Source organism: Parasteatoda tepidariorum, chromosome 2, assembly GCF_043381705.1.
Source record: "Parasteatoda tepidariorum isolate YZ-2023 chromosome 2, CAS_Ptep_4.0, whole genome shotgun sequence".
Lineage (NCBI taxonomy): Eukaryota > Metazoa > Arthropoda > Arachnida > Araneae > Theridiidae > Parasteatoda > Parasteatoda tepidariorum.
The window spans coordinates 87,940,193-87,961,409 of NC_092205.1; the positions used below are offsets into that span (position 1 = coordinate 87,940,193).

The window sequence follows — 21,217 nt, forward strand, 5'->3', positions numbered from 1 at the left end:
AAAGTTTTGGTAGGTAGCTTATATTTTATTCTGATTGCTTTACTTCATTTCTAACTACAATAGGGAACCGATTATCCGGAACGATCGGGACCATCGCTATTCCGGATAACTGATTTTTCCGGTTTTCTGAATCGCTACAAAAAGCCGTTTTTTTATTGTTAAACCCAACTAAAAAAAAATTTTTTTTGGAAATAATCTTAAAAAGAAGAAAAAACGATGGAGTAATACACTAATGATTATTTCCAAAATGATGGTAAGGTAAACATCTTTCAAAAAAGAAAGAAAAATTCTAAAATCTTATGAGGAAAAAAATTTTTTTTTTTTTAAATGGGGGGAAAATTTATCGAATTTCGTTCCGGTTTTTTGATTTCCGGATAACGGGTTCTGTGCTTACTTAGGTTAGTTTTTACCCAGAAAAATGTCGAATTAATCAAGGCAGCACAAGTTCATAGAAGAAATAAATAATATAGGCGAAGAGTTTTCGGAAACTGAAGAAGATAGATTTTCTGAAAATGAGGATATACTGGTTGAAAATTATGAGTTTGAATATACATCGTTTGAATATACATCAAAATTTGTTCAAAATATGAAAAATATGTTTGCTGAAAATGTACAAGAGAAACAACCTGTATGTGTAAAAAATAAAAAGAATGAGCAATTAGTTAAAAAATCTTATTCTTTGTGTTTGTAGTACATAAAAATTAGCAATATACAATTTTGTTTAATTATAATAAAGTTTTTTTAGTTTATTTCCTTCCTAACATCAATATTTAAAACATTCAATCAAGAAACATAAATTCCGGTGATTTGACCGGCTATGGTAGAAACAGGTATATATTAAGTATTGGTATGTTTAGTGTTAAGTAAATTTGCAGTGGTTGGGCAAAATTATGGTAACATTCCATGCAAATAATTTTTTTTAGCAGTAAGCATTTTGGAAGATTTTACATAGGAAATCTGTTGGCACAATTTTAAAGTTCGAGCTTGAATCTTTTAGAAATGGTGTCACTTTTTACACACGCAAAATTTGCATCCGTCAAAATGAGCGCAGAAAGTTAAAAGTTTTTTTCATATCTCTTCTCAATGCTAATTTTCAATAATAAAAAAAAGCATTCGAATATAAATATTGTATTCCCTTAGAATGGTTGACCTTTAGAATGATTGATTGATAAAACAAGAAATAAGTTATTAACTTTTTCTATACATTTTGGTTGATCCAAATTTTGCATGGGTAAAAATGACATCATTTTCAAAAGCTTAAAGCGTGATCTTTCGAATTGTATCCAATCTCTGAGTATTTATATAACTTCAAGAGTTATGAGGTAAAAGTTTAACAAGAAAAATGGCCTGTGACAATAAAGGCCGTTCTCGTTAAAGGTTTCGTTCTGTTATCTACCACTCAATAGTTGAAAAGTCACTGCTTTTGGTGGGGAAATGTCTTTTTTAGAGGAAAAAAAACCTTGTTACAGTATTATCTCAATATACTGAAATAATATGTTGGGATAACACTGTAATTAGATTTTTTTTTACACCAAATTATCCCACTAGACCAGGGGTTTCCAACTTACATGAGGTCGTGGGCCGCAATTAAAAACACCAGTCAAATTGCCGGCCGCAACTTCATCAGAATTTTATATAGGACTCTTTTATGTTTGAAGGAGCATTAAATATTACTGTCAGACTTTTATCAAATTGTACAAAACGAAAGTATTGAATTACAAATTAAAAGAAGCAGATTTCTACCTGAGAAATTAATTTTTTTGCACCGGTGGTATGTTAAATTTCACAGAAACGAAGAAATTAGATTTTTTTTTTAACGAAAGAAAAGTGTTTGAAACCCATATAGATTTTTTACGAAATTTGTCCCCCCAAAAAATGACAACTAATATATTTCAATTCGCGGGCCACAAAAAAAGGCTTCGCGGGCCGGATGTGGCCCGCAAGCGGCCAGTTGGTAACCACTACACTAGATAATACTGGGTAACATATTAATACTAGCGTTGAAAGTGTTGTGTTTTTTATCCCCCCCCCTAAATCACAATATCCTAAATCATAATATTATGTAAAAATTAGTCATAGTATATAAATTGTAAATATTATGGTTAACAATACAATCTTACTTCATAAAAAAAATACTGATACGAGGTACTACATTTTGCTTTTACGGGAAAAGAAATCATATTTTTTAAAAAGGTGCTCGATATTAGGCCAAATTAATGGTAACCACCTGCCACAGCGTCATTAAATATAACAGGTTGCAATTAAAAAGGTGTCTGCCGATCGCCTAGCGATCAGCACTTTTTCATTCAAAAACCATTTGCATATTATTATTAATAATAATACATTTTGAAAGTCTTATAAATATTTCACAATATACTGAAAATTACTTTTTTTCACGCTTTTTTCTAAAAGTTTTTCTTATCAGAAATGAACAGTGACATATTTTGAAAATGCTTCAAAAGGAAAGTCTTTCTTCATTGATATACAGATTTTTAGTCATTTAAGATATTCAATTTTTGAAATAATTGCCAAAAAAGTGGCCACTGTTAAAAATGCTATAATTGACCACAGGCCAATAAGCAAAATTTCCTAGCCCTAATTTCCTTGGCACAAATATATTTACACCTTCTATAGTGATAAAATACTTAGGTATTGTTGCCAAATCTCCCAGTTTTTTCGGAAGATTTAATTTTTACGCGTAAAGCAATATTTAGTCTTCGATTTTTTATTCTTGACTTGTTAAACTTGATTTAAAATTATGTTGAACACCATTATATCTAATTGGTTTAAATAAGTACACCCTAATGAGTGTAAACAAAGATGTATAAAAGAACTGATTGAGTGAGTTTTTCGCAGTGTCATTTGGTGCGATTTTAGGTACTGACGAAATATGAAAAAATGTTGATGCAATTTATATTTTCCAATCGCTATGAAAAACGTGCCTCGCAAATTGCACATGTTGGCAGCTATGCTCATGCTACTAATTTTTAATTTTTTGAACAAAGGAAAGGATAGAGGTTTCCGGATAGTAGAATACCCCACAGGATGTCTACCGCTCCTGAATATTATATTATTTCAATTACAGGATATTCTCAAATGTTTGTCTTACTGTATCTCTAAGCTAAAATTTTCATTAATAATCTGAAATCTTCCGGTTAAGATATTTTAAAAAAGAAAAGTGTTATGTATCAGAACTGTTAAGAAATATTCCTTGAAGAGATTCTCGTTATTTGTAGACATCTTGTATTATTTGATGACATAAAAATTTCATTTGCTTCAAAAATATGAAGATGGTAAAAATCGACACGCTTCAAGTGCTCAAAAATAGACGCCTATTCTCAATATTCTCCAGACGTGACTGAGATAAACAAAAGAGATTTAAAACAGAAAACGTGAAGCTGCTAACGCAAAAAAAGGAAAATAAATAAAGGTGAGAAACAAAAGCTGGAAAAACATAGGCAACTGAGAGTGAAGTAGAAAATGAGAAGTATCCGGAGAAAAATAAGTAAAAGTTGTAAAACAAAAGTAGAAAAACTGCAGATCAGTGCAAAAAGCGCTTCCCTAATTGCATATATATCTTTCCCCTTTTTCTTGGCATTCATTTAATCTTGTATTATTATTATTTTTAGCTCTAAATTTTTCAAAATATTAAGATCCGAAAAGACAGGCATTTTCAGATAAATTCGAGATTGGAAAGGATTAAGAATAACTGTTAAAGAATATGTACCAAATAACTGTTAAGGAATATGCACCTCTCTAGAATATGCACCGTAACCCTATCACCCAAATCACTATACCTGCTGTGAATGAGAGTTTTCCTCTGGAAACATTCTACAAAGATTTTGCGTGGGACGAGAACGGTTACGGTCCACAGAAGATAAAAGAACTGCCAACCTCGAACAAAAGATATTTTTCTTCAAAGAACATCGAATAAGAAAGGGAGGGGAAGGAAATGCGGGGGTGCGGTTCAGAGTTTCTGTCACTAATTTATAGAATTTAAGTATAGGGTTCTTTCACCTGAGGAGAAAACGAGAAACACTAATGACCAACAATGTTCTCACCACAGAAAATTTTAATGGCATACTTCACTATTGTTTGCAGACGACGAGCAACAGCTAGGTGAAAGGGATGGAAAAAAAAGCTTTAAGGTTTAAAAGAGTAAGAAGCCGTTCCTATTTTTTTTTTTCTCAAACTAAAATTATTCTGAAGGGTCTGTAAAGAGATAATTTTGGCTCATGGTAACATCTCCTTAAGTTAAATCTCGTTAGACTTCTGAAGGACTTTTTCTTTTTGAATTTATTCTAAAATTTTTTTTTTAATTTAGGTACTTTCTACGTTATAGTTAAATTACACTTTGGTAATTTTACAAGTTTCATAACTGTAGAAACTATCTTTAGAATCTAATGACAATAGAATGCTTTTGGGTGTCGTTCAAAAACGGATCTGTTGGAGACCCTCCAATCTTTCTAACTTTTGAGTTTATTCCGTTCCATTTAATTGGAAAAATTTGCGAATGCTCTATTGGCTCTCTTTACTTACCGAATTAATTTAATTGCAGAATGTGATCACAGCACCCATGGCAAAAGTAGTAGAGTATTTATATTTAAACTAAGGTATTAATTTTGATCTCATAAAGTTAAGAACTTTTATTTCTTATCTAAATGTTATTATTAAACTTGACGAACAACTTGGTTTTCTAAGTTACATGTTTAAAATTAAGTAATTTTTTTACGCTTTATCAATGTTGGAAATATGAATGTTGTATATATTATTTTTTAACCCCACTACATGCAAATTATTTAAAAAGTTTAAATGAAATTCCACCTTCTCGTGGTGAGGCTTTTAAAACGTTAGCAAAAACTAACAAAAATTCTTAAAGCTTTAGTTTTAACTGTCTATCACCCTTTAAAATACAGTCAAACCCCGCTACAGTGAATCTTCAAGGGAACGAAATTTCAATTCAATATAACCGGGAGTTCACTATATCCATACTGCAAACAATTTTAACTAATTTTTCCGAACTGCTCCCTTTTATTAAACATTATTTAAATAAATGACCAATAAAAAGAAATACAAAAATGATTAGAAAACAATATGTATTAACAAAAAAAACCAATATGTAGTAATAAAAAATGTGTTAATTTTTATTTCTTATTACTCTTTGTCTTGCGTACAAAAAAATTAGGGGGGGCTTTATTTAGGGATGGGAAACTTAGATAGAAGAAGCAAACAAGAATAAAATGCTTATGGCTGCAGTCCACGCAATAGATGGTTTATAAAATCATTATATGTATTTTATGTAGAAATTTCAAAATTACTAAAAAATGAGAAAACAAAACAGTCGAAGACAGAAAAAAGATCATAATATCCAATTTCCTCACTTCTTTTGGTTCGGTATCTCCACGAAAAATAATATTATATGTATATAGCAAGGCACGAAAACGAACATTTCGTTCACTATATCCGGAAGTTCACTATAAACCATGTTCACTATAACGAGGTTTGACTGTATTTCACAAAAAGCGTATAAGTTGTAGCAGCTTTGCAAAACATGACTGTCGATAGCATATTACCAATATAAAGCTGTAAATTTTAATCTATAATAATGGAATCCTGATTTTCTTTTAAACTTAAGTGATAGATAAAAAAAAATAATACCCATTTAAACTAAACATTAATGAATGGCCCACTATTTTTATTACAACGCTTTTTACATCATCCTGAGATATAGGAGAGAAGTGATAATGTGTTTAAGTAGAATATTGCACAGTAGGAGAATTAGATATATTGCATTCCTGCCAATTTATGGGCGTCACCTTGGCCCAATTTTGGAGGGGAACAAAAATTAAAATACACAGTCAGGATAGCTCTCTAAATTTTGCACATAAGAAAAAGATGCTTATGTCTGATAAATATTTGCAAAAAGATTGATTTTTTTTATTTTATCGCTCTCTCGTTTTTAACTTTGATGAATTTAAATCGATGATGATGCATAAAATTTTTTTTATATATGCTTGGAATATATTGGAGACTTTTAGAGATCTCTANCATTTTTAAATATATATATATATATATATATATATATATTTATGTGGCTTCTATGTTTGTGTTGTCCATTATTTCTCCTCTTTCATTTTCTTATTTCTTATTAACAATTAACTACTAATTTGACTAACTACTTCTGTTTAATTTATAACCGTCGTCGAACAGCCGGGACCAATTTTGGGTTTATGACTACCAATGTTCAACTTGCAATTTTGATCCATCCCTACCCAGAAGACAATGAAACTCCTGGATCAAGTAGTGGGAGAAATTTGTCTTTGTGGACGACTTTTTAATGGAACTTACCCTCATTTGCATTACATGGCAATGAAAAAATTCCCCGCTAAGCCTGACTTCCAATGATCAACTCCGTAACCTTGTAATTTTGATCCCAATCCAAAAGACAAGGGAAGTCCTGGATTTAGTATTGGGAGAAATTTATCTTTGTGGAGAACTGTTTTAGGGAACTAACCCGCATTAGTGAATATTTATTAATGTTGCCTACCACTTAAGCTTTAAAAAAGGTTCGATTTCTGATAAAGATATTTATATTAATACGCTGAATGCCATGGGGGTCATCGGTGACCGGCGAAGACAAGATTATTAGAAACACATAATTCTAGTAAATTTTTAATTTTTTTAAAATATTATTATAGTTTCTGAAATGGTTTGAAGAAATTAATGCAATATAGAACACGCAAAAATGGATTCATTTATATACACAGAGATGCCAATTTGCTCCGGACAGCGAGTAAATATTTTCAAGTGGTAGTTTATTAATTGTGATTCTTGGTTTAATAAATTCAATTTAGTAGATTTTGATCCACCATTATTTCAAAACAATTCGTAGGCTTATATAATTCACCACTATTTTCAGATATGTCATGCTAAACCCTTAACCCCTTGGGGACGGGTGATTCAGAAAAGCATTCGTATAAAATCAGAATCTAGATGTAATTAAATAAAAACGGTAACTTAAATGTAGTCATTGCTAATTTGACAGACTTACTTTGCTTTTACTTTAATTATTGTAAGCTTAATCATATATATAATCAATGTTAATTCAAAGTATAACTATATAGTTTTATTTTGAACAAAGTAATGGTGAATTAAATAAATCAAACAATTATAACTCCGCCCACAAATAAACTGCTAAAGAAATACTTTGATTACCAGTTTTATCTTTTTACCATGATTGACACAGTTTTATGCTGGCACGTATTTGTGACAGTCGGCTCGATAGGGTTAAAAAAACTAGCAAAATCTGTCTAATATTTGCAAATTTAGTTTGAAGTAATTTACCGTTTGGCCTGGCAAGCCATGTAAAATTAGCGTGGCATTCAACGTGTTAAGTATCTTATTCCTGCAAAATAATAAAACACTTGTGTTACCACATTTTTTTTTTTTAATAAAAAAAAAATCCTCCTTATAAAAAGTGGGTTTTCAAATGGATTAAGATTCGCTGATCATTAACTTATATTCTTTGTACGATATCTCCTCATTTTATAAATCTTTTTCTTGCACGAAATGGAATAGATAAATAAATAACATAGATTGAATCCAAGTGGTCAGTCTGGCAGATCGATATGGTCAGTTGATGATGTGTAATTCTCTCCCCACAGACACACCCTACCCACTTCTGCGCAGTCACTGTTACCGTCGTTTTTGGAACTCTGCACCTGCGAGACGAAAAAGAAATACGTTTCTCTTCGTCTTTTCTTTCTTTGGTACCGCTATTTAGGGATTCTATTTATATATGTAATAAAAAAAATTCTTCCGATGGGGAAAAAATTGTTGTGACGACGTTCTTTCGAATCTTTCCATGGGGCTTGCCTCTGACATTGAAAGGAAGAGTTAAGAAAAAATCGAAAATACTTATTGCAGGGCATCTGGGCTTACCTCAAAATTATTAATATAGTTGTAAATAAATTTTTGTCATAAAATGTATTTCATATTTTTAAATGGGTATCATGAAACGTTCCTGACTGCTTAATAATTCGAAAAATCGAAGACAGGGATGGCGATTATTTATGTACAAAGTGATAGAAACTCAATTAACTTTTATTATCTCTTAAATAATTCAATCGTATCTACCTTTATGACTTACTTTTCCTATTATTCATATGCAACTACTTTTAATAGTAAGCAGAAAAAATTCTATAAAAAGATGCTGATTTTAGTTTCTCTTAAGACGTTGAATGCCACACTAATTTTACATGGCTTGCCAGTCTGGTAAATAATAACAAACTAAATTTGCAAATATTAGACAGATTTTGCTGGTTTTTTAAAAGGTTTAGCATGATATATCTGAAAAAATTGGTGAATTATATAAGCCTACGAATTGTTTAGAAATAGTGGTGGATAAAAATCTACTAAATTGAATTTATTAAACCAAGAATTTCACTTAATAAACTACCACTTGAAAATATTTATTCGCTGTCCGGAGCAAGTTGGCATCTCCGAGTATATAAATTAAACTATTTTTGTATGTTCTACACTGCATTAATTTCCTCAAACAATTTTAGAAAAGATAATAATATAAAAAAATTAAAAATTTACTCGAATTATGTGTTTCTAATAATCTTGGATTCGCTGGTCACCGGTGACCCCATGGCGCTACGAACAAACCCATTTCCGGTCACCGGTGACCCCCATGGCATTCAACGTGTTAATAAATTTTGAATTTTATTAGTCAGCACTTTTTGCATTTTTAGTCGCCCTATGGTAACCCTTCATATATATATTTATAGGTGAAAACTTGCTACATATGCTGAGAGAATTTGACAAAATATTTAAAAGTCGGTAGAGAACTACAAACTAACATTTGTAGGTTTAAAATTAATTTTTCCCAAGACTCAACAGGACCTAACTCTAATAAAGTGGCGTAAACCAAAAGCCTTTGAATTATTTGGAAGTAGTGGTGAATGAAAACTCTATAAATCGGATTTATTAAACCCAGGATCATACATTAAAAGACTACCATTCGGAACTATTTATCTGCCATTCAAATGTAGAGATACAAGTTTGTATCTCTACATTAAGAGACTACCATTCAGAACTATTTATCCGCCTTTCATATGTAGAGATACAAGTTGGCATCTCTATATATGAACGGTTACGGAGCCAGATAAACTTCCACTGCTTTAATGATAAGTTAAATGCCACTATAATAATTTTAGGGTACCACTGGACGTCCTGTATTGTTGGAAAACGAAACGAAATTTTTATAACTTTGATGACAAATGCTGATAAAATTTAATGCAAATTAAAGTGATGTGATGTAAATAGGGGCAAATATTATTGGATGCCTTTTTAAACAAAACTTTTAAAAATTTTTCAATTTCTTTAAGGATATTTGTTTCACCTACATATTTTCTTATGCTGATGATCACAAATATTATGACAAAAAGTGTAAGTAGTTTGTCGTTTTAACTACCACTTCAGGGGCTTCCCAAGGGCCAAAATAGTTCCGATTTCACCGCTATCTTGGATAGGCGCTAAACTCAGAATCTTGTAGGCGTGGTTCGTGGCGTTGCAAGCACGCAAAATTAAAACTTATATCAGAATTATATCAACTTAATTATGTGTTATTAGTTATGGTATACATTTGTGTGTAAAAAGATTTTACTAGTAAATATACATGTTACAATGTAAGAAATTTAGTAAACGCAGGGATGGCAACTGCACCGCTTTCTGCAAAAGTTTTAGTAAACTTGCAAAATGAGGATAATAACGGCTACTCTTTAAAAGAGTCACCACGAGATAATTGCAATGAAGTTACATTTCATATGATACTTTGAATTTTTGATATGTAGTGATAGAAAAAATAACTTAAGCTGAAAAATACTTAAATAGATATAACATAAATTTTGTTACCACTAGAAAATATTTTTTTTTTTTACAAAGCGGAGCAAATTGGCATCCCTGTTAACGGATTTATCTCTCTCAAAAAATCTTAAATAGCTTCGCAACCACTTTTTTTTTACACTTTTACCGATAAGTACTTGATAACTTATATGGCGATCAAGAAAGAAGTTACTAACTGGTAGAATACTATTTATTAAAAGCAGGGCTGTTATTACCCCGGAAAAGAGAGAAAAAAACTGATAATAAAACTTTTTTTATATCTAATTTGTTTTTACTAGGAGAAAAATATTCTTAACTGCCAACACTTATTTACAGCTATGACATATATACGAAGTGTTTCTTACCGGTAGAAAACAAAATAGTTAATTTATAATTATCGGACTAACAACACTTATTAACCCCTTGGGGACGGGTGATTCATAAAAGCATTCGTACAAAATCAAAATCAAGTTGTAGTTAAATAAAAGAAACGGTAACTTGAATGCAGTCGTTGCTAATTTGACAGACTTACTTCGCTTTTACTTTAATTATTGTTACTTTAATCATACATATAATCAATGTTAATTCAAAATATAACTAAATAGTTTTATTTTGAACAAAGTATTGGTGAATTAAATAAATCAAACAAGTATAACTCCGCCCACAAATAAACTGCTAAAGAAATACTTTGATTTCCAGTTTTATATTTTTACCCTGATTGATACGGTTTTATGCTGGCACGTATTTGTGACAGTCGGCGCGAAAGGGTTAACAGTTGTCACAAGTATACAAGAGTACTTCTTATAGATGAAAAGCTAAATGGACAATAAAAAATTATTGGAATACTGAAGCTGATTGATAGTTATGATACGTATACAAGAGTATTCCTTACCGGGGGAAGGTTAAATAATTAATTTATAATTTTTGGACAACCGATACTTATTAACAGCTGTAACAAATTTACAAGAGTATTTTTTATCTTTGAAAATCTAATTAGATAACTTATAATTATTAAACTATCGATACTTATTCACAGTTATAACATATATACAAAAGTATTCCTTATCAGTAAAAAAACTAAATAGTTAATTTATAATTATTGGACTAACAACACTCATTAACTGTTATGACATGTATGCAATAGTATTTCTTATCGGTGAAGCGCTAAATAGTTCATTTATAATTTTTGGACTAGCGATACTTACTAACTGTTATGACATGTATTCAAGAGTATTTCTTATCGGTGAAGCACTAAATAGTTCATTGATAATTTTTGGACTAGCGATACTTATTAATTGTTATGACATGTATTCAAGAGTATTTCTTATCGGTGAAGCACTAAATAGTTCATTTATAATTTTTGGACTGGCGATACTTATTAATTGTTATGACATGTATTCAAGAGTATTTCTTATCGGTGAAGCGCTAAGTAGTTCATTTATAATTTTTGGACAACCGATACTTATTAACAGCTGTAACAAATTTACAAGAGTATTTTTTATGGGTGAAAACTTAATTAGATAATTTATAATTATTAAACTATCAATACTGATTCACCGTTATGACATATATACAAAAGTATTTCTTATCAGTGAAAAAAGCTAAATAATTAATTTATAATTATTAAACTAACAACGCTTATTAACTGTTATGACTTGTACACCTAGGAGTTTCTTTTTTTTAATCAATAAAAAACTAAATAGATAATTTATAATTTAAAAAAACAAACCTTTCCACTTTTCTTTTAAAGAAATTTAGAAATGTAATGGTTTTGCAATTAGTTTTTAACGTTTATTAATCTTTTTCAGTCTGAGTACTTTAAAATGTTATTTAAAATAATGTAAGTACTGAATCATTTTAAATATATATTACAATATTTTTACGAGAAATCAAACATTAAACCGTTATCTTAGCAACCACTAAGAGTTATTTCTTACAAAGGAGGCTAACGTGTCATCTTATGTTATCTTACAATATAATAAATTCTTGCTTATTTTAAGGAATTAGGTTGCGACCACTACAAAGAATCTTAATCTGAAAATTATAAAGAGGCAGTTATGATGCTCGCATGAGCTTCTCCTAAAATAACAATTAGTTGTGTACAATTATTTTATTCTTGACCTCTGTTTTGTCTCATGCATATATCAACGTGAAAGAAAAATTTAGAGAAAACAGTACTTTATCTGTTTAGATAGCAATGCCAGATGCGTTAAAAGGTAAAACCGAGTGGTTACTATTGATGCGAATCGCAAACAAATATCTTTTTCAAGTGGTTCTGTCAAACACCACTTCTTTTTGAAAACTAATTCCTTTTAGCCACTATCAGATTCGTTGAAGAAGAAATTTATCCAAAACTCCATACATAGCCCTCAGCAAACTACAAGTAAGGATACAAGGCATAGAAAAGTGGTGCCTAGAGTGAAAATTTGCGGCCAAAAATCACAACCTTTAATCATCCGAAATAAAAAGAAGAAAAAAATACTACCGCAAAACAAGTTAATTAACAATACCAATAGTTGACAAACAATACCAATAGTTGACATAGCCAAATGCTTTGGATTCATCCTTAATAGCAAATTCAACTAGAACGATAACATCAAAAGCATAACCAGTAAAGCACAAGCAGCATGCAGTAAACTCCAGGTACTACTCTATCAATCCAACATGGCATTGAAATTCAAAAGATTGCTCTATTTATCCATGCTTCGCTCCATCCTTACATATGCTTCACCACTCTTGACAAATATTACACAAGCTCAGCTAAATAAACTAACAGTCTGCTGGAATAAAATATTAAGAAGGATAACAAAAGCCGGATGGTTCGTAAAAAATGATACAATACACCATGACCTCAGAATAGATGCAGTAGACACACATATAGCTAAATTAAATAACGAATTCCACGAAAAAGCCACCTCCTGCTCTGCACCAAATTTCTATGAAATATTCCTATTTGAAAATTTAACTGAAGACAAGAGACCAATAGCAGCATACTATTGCAGTGATGCATCACATTCCCGACATCAATAGCATATACATAACCTCATTTTCATCATATCAGCTTAGCTAAAGTGCATACTTTTACAATATTGTGTTATCACCCTACTGCATATAATTACACAGTCAGAACCTCAAAGATCCACATGAATACTCCTTTACTTCATTTGCATTCCACAACCTCATCGAAGCACCACAAAGATCAAGCTCAAAATGAATGGCAAAAGGGCCGCAAGTGGCCTCAGGTGACCAGATTTTTATACAGTTTAAGTAACATCTCCCCATCACAGCTTGAGAAACTCAAAAGATGCCAGAATAAAATACTCCGAAAAATAACGCAAGCAAGATGGTTTTTCCGAAATAAAAACATACAACACGATCTCAACATAGATTTTTTTAGATTATTGCAAAGCTAAATTGACAATTTTTTAGAAAAAAAAACTATACATTTTGACACAGCAATATTTAATGAAATTTTGACTTTTGAAAACTTGAGAGAAGACATTTCTTTTCCCTCTAATTAGCATCCCAGTTACCAGAAAGAGCCACCTCGAAGATAAAAATTTCAAGATGGATGGGAAAAGGGTCGTTAAAGGCCCTGAGGGGCCCAGATAAATTTCGATGATGATGATGAAGAAGAAAAAAATTTCTTAAAAAGCTTAGAAAATCATCGAGTTTGAAATAACGAAAGTTCTCGTGACCGATAGACACCCTGTACAAGTATAAAATTGTTCCTTTTTTGCGTATAGCCTCTAAGCGTGGAAAAAAATGAAATGGAAACAACGCATTACTTACTTGACTAGAAAAAATTAACTTCTCTTTTTCGTGTTAACGGTAAAACCAGGGAAACGAATCACTCCGCTTTCGACAAAAGATTTTATAAAGTGGTAGTGAAATAAAAACTAAAATTTGCACAATTTTGTTTAATTTCGCCAATACTTCGAAAGAAGTCGCTCAATGGACAGAGCGCTCGCCTTCCAATGAGGTGAAGCGGATTCGAATCCCAGCGACGTCCCTTGCCGTCAGGTTAACCGTGGGAAGTTTTCGTGTTTTTCCTTTTCATGTAACGCAAACGCAGGTGAGTTCCATCAAAGAGTCCCCCACGAAGACAATTTTCTCCTAATACTTGCTCCAAGAGTTCTCTTGTCTTCTGGATTGGTTTCAAAATTACAAGACAACGGAGTTGAACATTGCTAGTGGTATACCCAAAATTGGGTCAGCTGTACAATGTCGGTAATAAAAAAGTACATTGTAAGGGGAGTCGAGGTGGCTCAGGGGAGAGAGCGTTCATCTCCCAGTGACGTGATCCATGTTTGAATCCTAGCGGCAGCTGTTTGATACTAATTCTGCACCCAGCTTGCACCGACCACAGTAGTGACGTAAAACATCAACAGTGGTTATCGTAGGTTAGAGTCACCTTGGCTTTAGGCTGGACGTGTGAGCTTTTAGTGGTTTTCCTCTCCATGCAACGCAAATAAGAGTTAGTTTCCTCAAAGAAAATCTCGAGGGAGGCTAGTTTGTCCCAATGCTTAATCCAGGAGTTATAGATACTTGGTTTCTAGGTTGGGTTCAAAATAAACAGAGCTGCAGAGTAGAACATTGGTAGTCGTAAACCCAAATATGAGTCTGCTGTTCAACGACGGTTATAAAATAAAATATAGAAAAGGGAGAAGAGTACGGAGGAGAATTTCGAGTATCATTTATAAGGACACCACAAAGCTTTTCATGAAACAAAACATCAGACATTTTTTTAAAAAAACGAAATGTCTAATTTTACTAAATTGCTAGATTTTAATCACAGCTGAGATATTTTAAAACTCGAGCAAAAGCTATTTCTTAAAAAAAAAAAAAAAAAAAAAAAACTTTTCTNAAAAAAAAAAAAAAAAAAAAAAAAAACATTGAGTATTAACCCTACCATTGACAACATTACAAACTTTTGCTTTTTCTTTCGTCACCATGAGCCGGAATGGATAAACACAAATATAAACACATGAAGCTACTGAGGAAATAATGTTTTCATACATTTAACACAGCAGTAGAGCTTCTCCATAATTTTTCGCTCATTTTAAGTTCCCAAACCTTAAAAAAATTCAATCATTTGCACTTCTTTGCCCTTTCTAATGGAGCATCATAAATCACAGCTCTGAAATTTTTCACCTAATGTTTTGTAACCGTATTATTTTAGAATAAGGGCTTGCCTGGCCGACCGAGCGTTTTCGTAATAGTTTTAATCCGCCAGAAGGCAGCATGGAGGCAAAGGGTTGTAATTCTTCGTATTACTGAATGTATCTTTTTGATGTCCTCTAATTTTTACAATTTGTTACTCGTCTTGATATGGTCTTTATAAGTCGTTTTTATAAGGAGCATACAAGCAGAGCCTGACGAAGGCAGGGTATACGGGGCAATTGCCCACATCAGAAGGGGGCTCCCAAATCGAATAGAGAGTTAATTTTACGTTTCCTTCCTTAATAAACTTTTTTTAAAACAAAGTATCAGTACAGAGAAAAATCTGTTAGTTTTATGTTTGTTTCTCATTAATCTATACTTCGTAAATCCATGGCTTTCTGGGAACGGAATTCAGCTAAATTTTTGCAATTAAGATGGACAAATTTGGCCAGTCAAAATCCTATATTTTTACATATCGCATATATTCGTGCATTAGTAGCTTCAATAGCATTTTAAAGTAACCAGAGAGCATAGAATCAAGAATGTGCTATTTATAAAATACAAAAACTGAGCTTTGATTTTTAGTAACAACAATTATGCTACATAATCAAATGAATATTAACTCACACGAATAAGAAATCTTTTCTCTTCCTTCCAAATAATCAAACGATAATTCTCATATCATTATAATCGAGAACGAACAACTGACTTCGCATTTCCCCCCCCTTCTAAACAGCAAATAATTTATACCCAAAGACAATAGTAAAATATGACAGTGAAATGTTATATTCGCTAACGCTTTTTCTTTGCTTATTTCTGTCTTTATCACGCTTTATGTTATTATTCAACTGCAATATTATTTCATAATAGGGAAATCTGATTATGAATGTATGAGATTCGACGATTTGAATTTAAATAACATTTTATTCAGGACTGATTTTTACCTTGAAAAGTAGCTGGTAGTAAAACTATTTAATGTATATGCGTCAAAGCTCTTCAGTGTCGGCGATATAACAACTAAAATGATCCTTATTTGTCCAATTTTGAAATTTAATGCAAGACTATCATACCTTGTATATTTGTTTAAATTGTAAATGTGTTCTAAGAGCCGGGATGGATCAGGGGATAGAGCGTTCGCCTTTCAATGAGGTGACCGGTCATCCGGCTTACACTGGTGCTGACGTAAAATATCCTCAGTGGTAAATGTATCATGGATTAGAGTCCCCTTGCCGTCAGGCTAACCGACGGGAAGTTTTGTGGTTTCCCTCTCAATGTAACGTAAATGCAGGTTAGTACGATCAAAAAGTCCTCCACGAAGGCAAATTTCTCCTAACACTTGATATGATATATTCTCCCAATATATATAGNGTATATATATATATATATATATATATCATCACCTTCTAACATGTCAATCGTAGTGATTTGCCTATGCAATCTTGAGGAAAGCAAGTGAACTAATAATTATCTCTTTGCACTTGATGGCTCCGCCTTGTCACCAAAAATTACCTGCCACACTGAATGTTGAAATTGGTGTTAAATAATCACTATATATAATGCCCCCCCCCCAGGTATAATGTGGTAACTGTGCAAACTGCGGGTTTTGTCTAACAAATTCTTAGTGGTTGCGTCCGTTTTTTATTTTTAGTCCGTTTTTATCAGTTCTAAATATTCAATATTCCACTTGAAAAAAAATTACTTATAGTAAATAGTTTTGCCACTTCTCTTAACTAGAAAGTTAGCTTTTCGCATCTAGACAAATAACTATTTTACTGAGAAATGAAATGAAAATGTTTCTAGAAGCCCTTTTTTTTTAATTGTTAGTTTTGTCTTTCGCTTGTTTTTTCATTTCTTTTTCCTTCATTTCCTTGTCGTTTTTTCATGAAGATGATAGAAATTAGTTGATATGCTGTAAATATACTATCCGTGGAGATAATGCCTTCCTTGCATTGAAACCTAGGAAATTAATTGTTATTTTCTCCAACACTGCCAACAGTCACCTTAACATTTTGGACAAATGTTAAGAATAAATGCAAAAAAAATAAGCTTAAAAAACGGAATCAAATCTAATTTTATAATTTGTTTTCTTTTTCTAAGGAATTGTTCATAAAACTAAAAAATTAAATCTTATAAAAAATAAAGAAAAAAAATTGATAGCAATTTTATAATCAATTTTAGTGAAAAAATATCAAAGTAAACACTTCACTTTTAAATGTCATCCTAAAAAAAAAGTTTAGATAACTCATTACTGTGAAATAATGGAAAGTTGCAAAAAGAACAAATGAAAGAAGAAAAATAATAATAATAAATAGTGGTTAGAAGTTCAAATATCAAAGTAATACTTCACTTTTAAATGCCATCCTTAAAAAAAATTTTTTTTTATGTAACTCATTACTGTGAGATAATGAAAAGTTGCAAAAAGAACAAATGAAAGAAGAAAAATAACAGTAATAAATAGTGGTTGGAAGTTTAAATTTATGATTATATCTAGCTGATAGTTTCTAGTTTTAGTAACTACTTTGATTTCTAAATATTTTTTGAATAAATCATTGATTAACACCCATCACAAATAGTAATTTGGCCAGAAATATTTACATTTTCATTGTTTTTAATCATTTGACTCACCTTTCTTCTTTTCCTCCTTTTCTTTTTTCTCGATAAGAAAAGCTTCCTTTTCCTGCTCACCATACATCATAAATCGCACCTTATCCATAAAAGAGAACGCCAATTCGGGCGACCTGTCCTCTTCAGGGGCGGCCATGGCGCCCTCCTCGCCGCCGCCCTGTACTTGCTCCGCCATTTCAAGCACGCTATAGTCCTCAATGTAAGCGAACGTAGGGGCGGCCACCCAGCAAACGGAACGCACACTCCACAAAACGCGATCTCGCGCTCAACCACAGCTTCCTCGTGCGGCAGACGATTTTCGCCATGCCATACGAAACACAATGATAAGAGACGAGAGTTATGTTATGAAATAGCGCGCACACACACCTCGTTACCTCAGCAGAAAAATCACTTGCGTATACCTGAGTGCCATGCGCGGCAGAGAAGACGCGAGTTTCCCTGAATGTTTGATTCTCGTCTGCCTCTTTGGATGCTCCTTAGCTCCCTCTTTCGGATGGTGAAAGATGATGAAAAATCGTTTGCTCCACTGATGGCAGGAGACTTAACATTAGAAAATGAAAGGTATTATCGAGCGAACTTAACACTTCAAAGTGTTGATTTGGTAGAAAATCATCTTTTTCTTATTAAGATGACAATCTCCTTTTTTTCTTTTTTAAATAAAAAGAATAGAAAAGAGAGGGGAAAAACATTCTGTTCTTGGTTTCCCAGAACATATGTCCTGTAATGAATTTTCTGAAATATGAATATAATCAATTTAATTAAAAGCTAACTTTAACTTTCACCTCTTCAAACATATGTAATAGGCAACAAAGAATATGGAAAAATGGATCCCAAAACGGAATATATTTAAGCAAATAAAAAATAACTGAATAAAAAATATAATTATAAAAATCTCTTGTCAAATATTAAACATTGTAACATAAAATTTATGCTAATGTTTGAATATTATTTAAAAATATTTGTGAACTTGAAAACAAATGAAATTCAGGGGAAAAATCGTTATCAGCGGTACCACAAATTAGAGGTTTATAAACTTCTTTTTATCCATTTTCACACACATTCAATTTTTAGTTGTTTCACCAATTTGTTGAGTTACTAATTTATATATTCACTGATACTTACATTTATTGGTGCACATTCTTTTTTCACACAATATTTCGCTATATCAAGAATCATTATAAAATTTCATTTGGTAAAATAAAAAAAAACGTCATCATAGAGACGTTAAATATTTATTGCCATATCCATAATATTTAACAACGGTGGATGAAATCAGTATTTTCCATCCTTCCCGACAAAATTTTAATATATTAACAAACATAATAAAAAAAAGAGGAAGATAGAAACGATTCTAATAAAGAATTCACACTCAAAAAAATATAAAGTATTTGTACTAAAAGCAAGAATTAGTAGAAATTGTAACAATAATTCATAGAAGTTGTAACTGAGTTGATAATATGCTAAGCAGCATTGTATGAATAACATTGTATATGTTTCCTTCAGTGTAAATATCGTCTTCAAGGGGCGGCTATCCAAAGTAGGAAATCTGGCATTTCATACAATGCCAAAAATTGATCTGCAAAGCATCAAATGATATATTGCCTATATACATTGCTTATATACATTGCTTATATACATTGTATACAATGCCAACTGACAAAACGGCAAAGTATAAACTATGCTTATTCATACTTTTAATTAGTATGATTATGGTTTACTAGAGTTAGTAGAAACTGATTTCCTGATAAAAAAAAAGTAGGTTTTTACCTTATTTTGTTTTCTTTAATAAGAAAGGTATAAACGTTTAGAATTCGTCATCCATTATTAGTAGTAATCAACTTAATATGGACAATAACCTGGTGGAAATGTGTAAGCCATTGTCCGATAAAACTGAACTTGCACGGTATTCACTACGCTATGGATTTAAAATTAAAGCAGATTTCTCGGTAAATTCTTGCCCGGTATTCCTTTCCAAACTTAAATTTGTTTTTTAAGGTAAAAATCTATTACCCGGTATTTCCTACGGTGATGCTTTTCTTGACCGGATATTGTACTCCGGTTAAATTAAAACTTGTATTCCATAAAAAAATTATTTATTGAATAGAGAGAATGTTAATTTTTCTAACGCTGAAAACGCTTAAAACGCAAGGCAATAGTATACAATGCCGGTGTATTGACGATAACATCTGTAAACATCCAGAATTACACTATCAGTATTATTTATATATTTATTAAAGTATTACTTTTCGCAATGCTAATAAATCCAAGAGGACAAGTATACATTCTCCTTATCATTTCGATATAAACATCTAGAAATCATAGAGCAGTATATTCTGAAAGGAAAAAAAAAACCTATCCGTTAAACGATTTTGTACCAAGCTTGTTTTTAGCAAGAGCAAATCAAACGTGACAAAATCAACGCTATATAGTGTAATTCCTGAGAAACTTAATGCTCTGTTATCATTTCAATATCCCATAAAAAAAATCTTTATCCAAAGTAAAAAACAATCATCGACTTAACACCATTTTTCGAATTCATACGATAAGAAGATTTCACTAGCAAACGGTGATACAAATCACTGCCATTATAGGTAGAGGGAGGACAGAATTTCCCAGCTCATAAGAAAATCGGCGAAAAACGTTTGTTTTGTCTAAAAAGGAAATTTGTTTATCCAATGGAAAACGAGTTATCTCAAGTGCCGAATTTCTAGCGGATGAAGATCGCTCAGGCATTTTAAAATGTCTCCATGAAATCATTTTGCGATAAATATCAATATATAAGAAATAATCGCATCGCTGGCCATGCGCAACGCTTTAGTTATAGAAGACTCGCGTCTTATTCTTTAAGGCTTTTTTTTCAATCCAAATACATAATGAAAAGAATCCTTTTCGGAATTTGTTTCACGCAACAATTATCTTCACAATATCTTCTCATATAATTAGTTGTTTTCAAAACAATGGAATTTACGCTGACTTCTGTTAAGCGTTTTCTCTGGAATTGGCTGCTGGAAATTACATTATGTGGCTTTAACTAAAGCAGTTTTTCTTTTTTTTTTTTAGAATACAATAAAAGATTGATGTGATGAGCATTAAAGCATATTTTTATTTTCTGGCAATCTGGGACTTCCCCCTTGTTAGCAATAATAATAATAAAAAATAATAATAAAATAAAAAAATTTTCTTAAATGTCGTCAGCCTTCTCTTAAGTAAGAATATGCTTTGTATCGGGCTTGATTTTATAAGTTAGGTTTCCTTGAAATATACCGTCAAAGCAAGAAAAAAATAAATAAATAAATATATAAAATAAAATAAAATGAAATGAAATAAAATAAAATAAAATAAAATAAAAATTGGACAAACAATTATCACACATTAGTGACATGCTATTAAAAATAATATTTTTTTTATGCTTTTCTTATTTTTATCACGCAACTGGAAGACAATGGAAAGTTTGGAGGTTAACAATTTACTCATCGAAACAATGGTTTACAAAAACTACAATGTTGTCAATAGCGTGGCAACATTTTTTAAATTACCCAAT

General features: G+C 31.5%; 1 protein-coding gene across 1 annotated transcript in view; it reads right to left on the minus strand.

Annotated features, from left to right (window-relative positions):
- LOC107452754 (uncharacterized) overlaps positions 1-18,138 on the minus strand; it is a 37,205-nt gene extending 19,067 nt beyond the window's left edge. Inside the window, exon 1 of the mRNA XM_016069327.3 lies at positions 17,677-18,138. Coding sequence (XP_015924813.1) covers positions 17,677-17,851 — 175 coding nt within the window. The 5' untranslated portion in view covers positions 17,852-18,138. The remainder of the gene's footprint in view (positions 1-17,676) is intronic.
- Between the last annotated feature and the right edge of the window lie 3,079 nt (positions 18,139-21,217).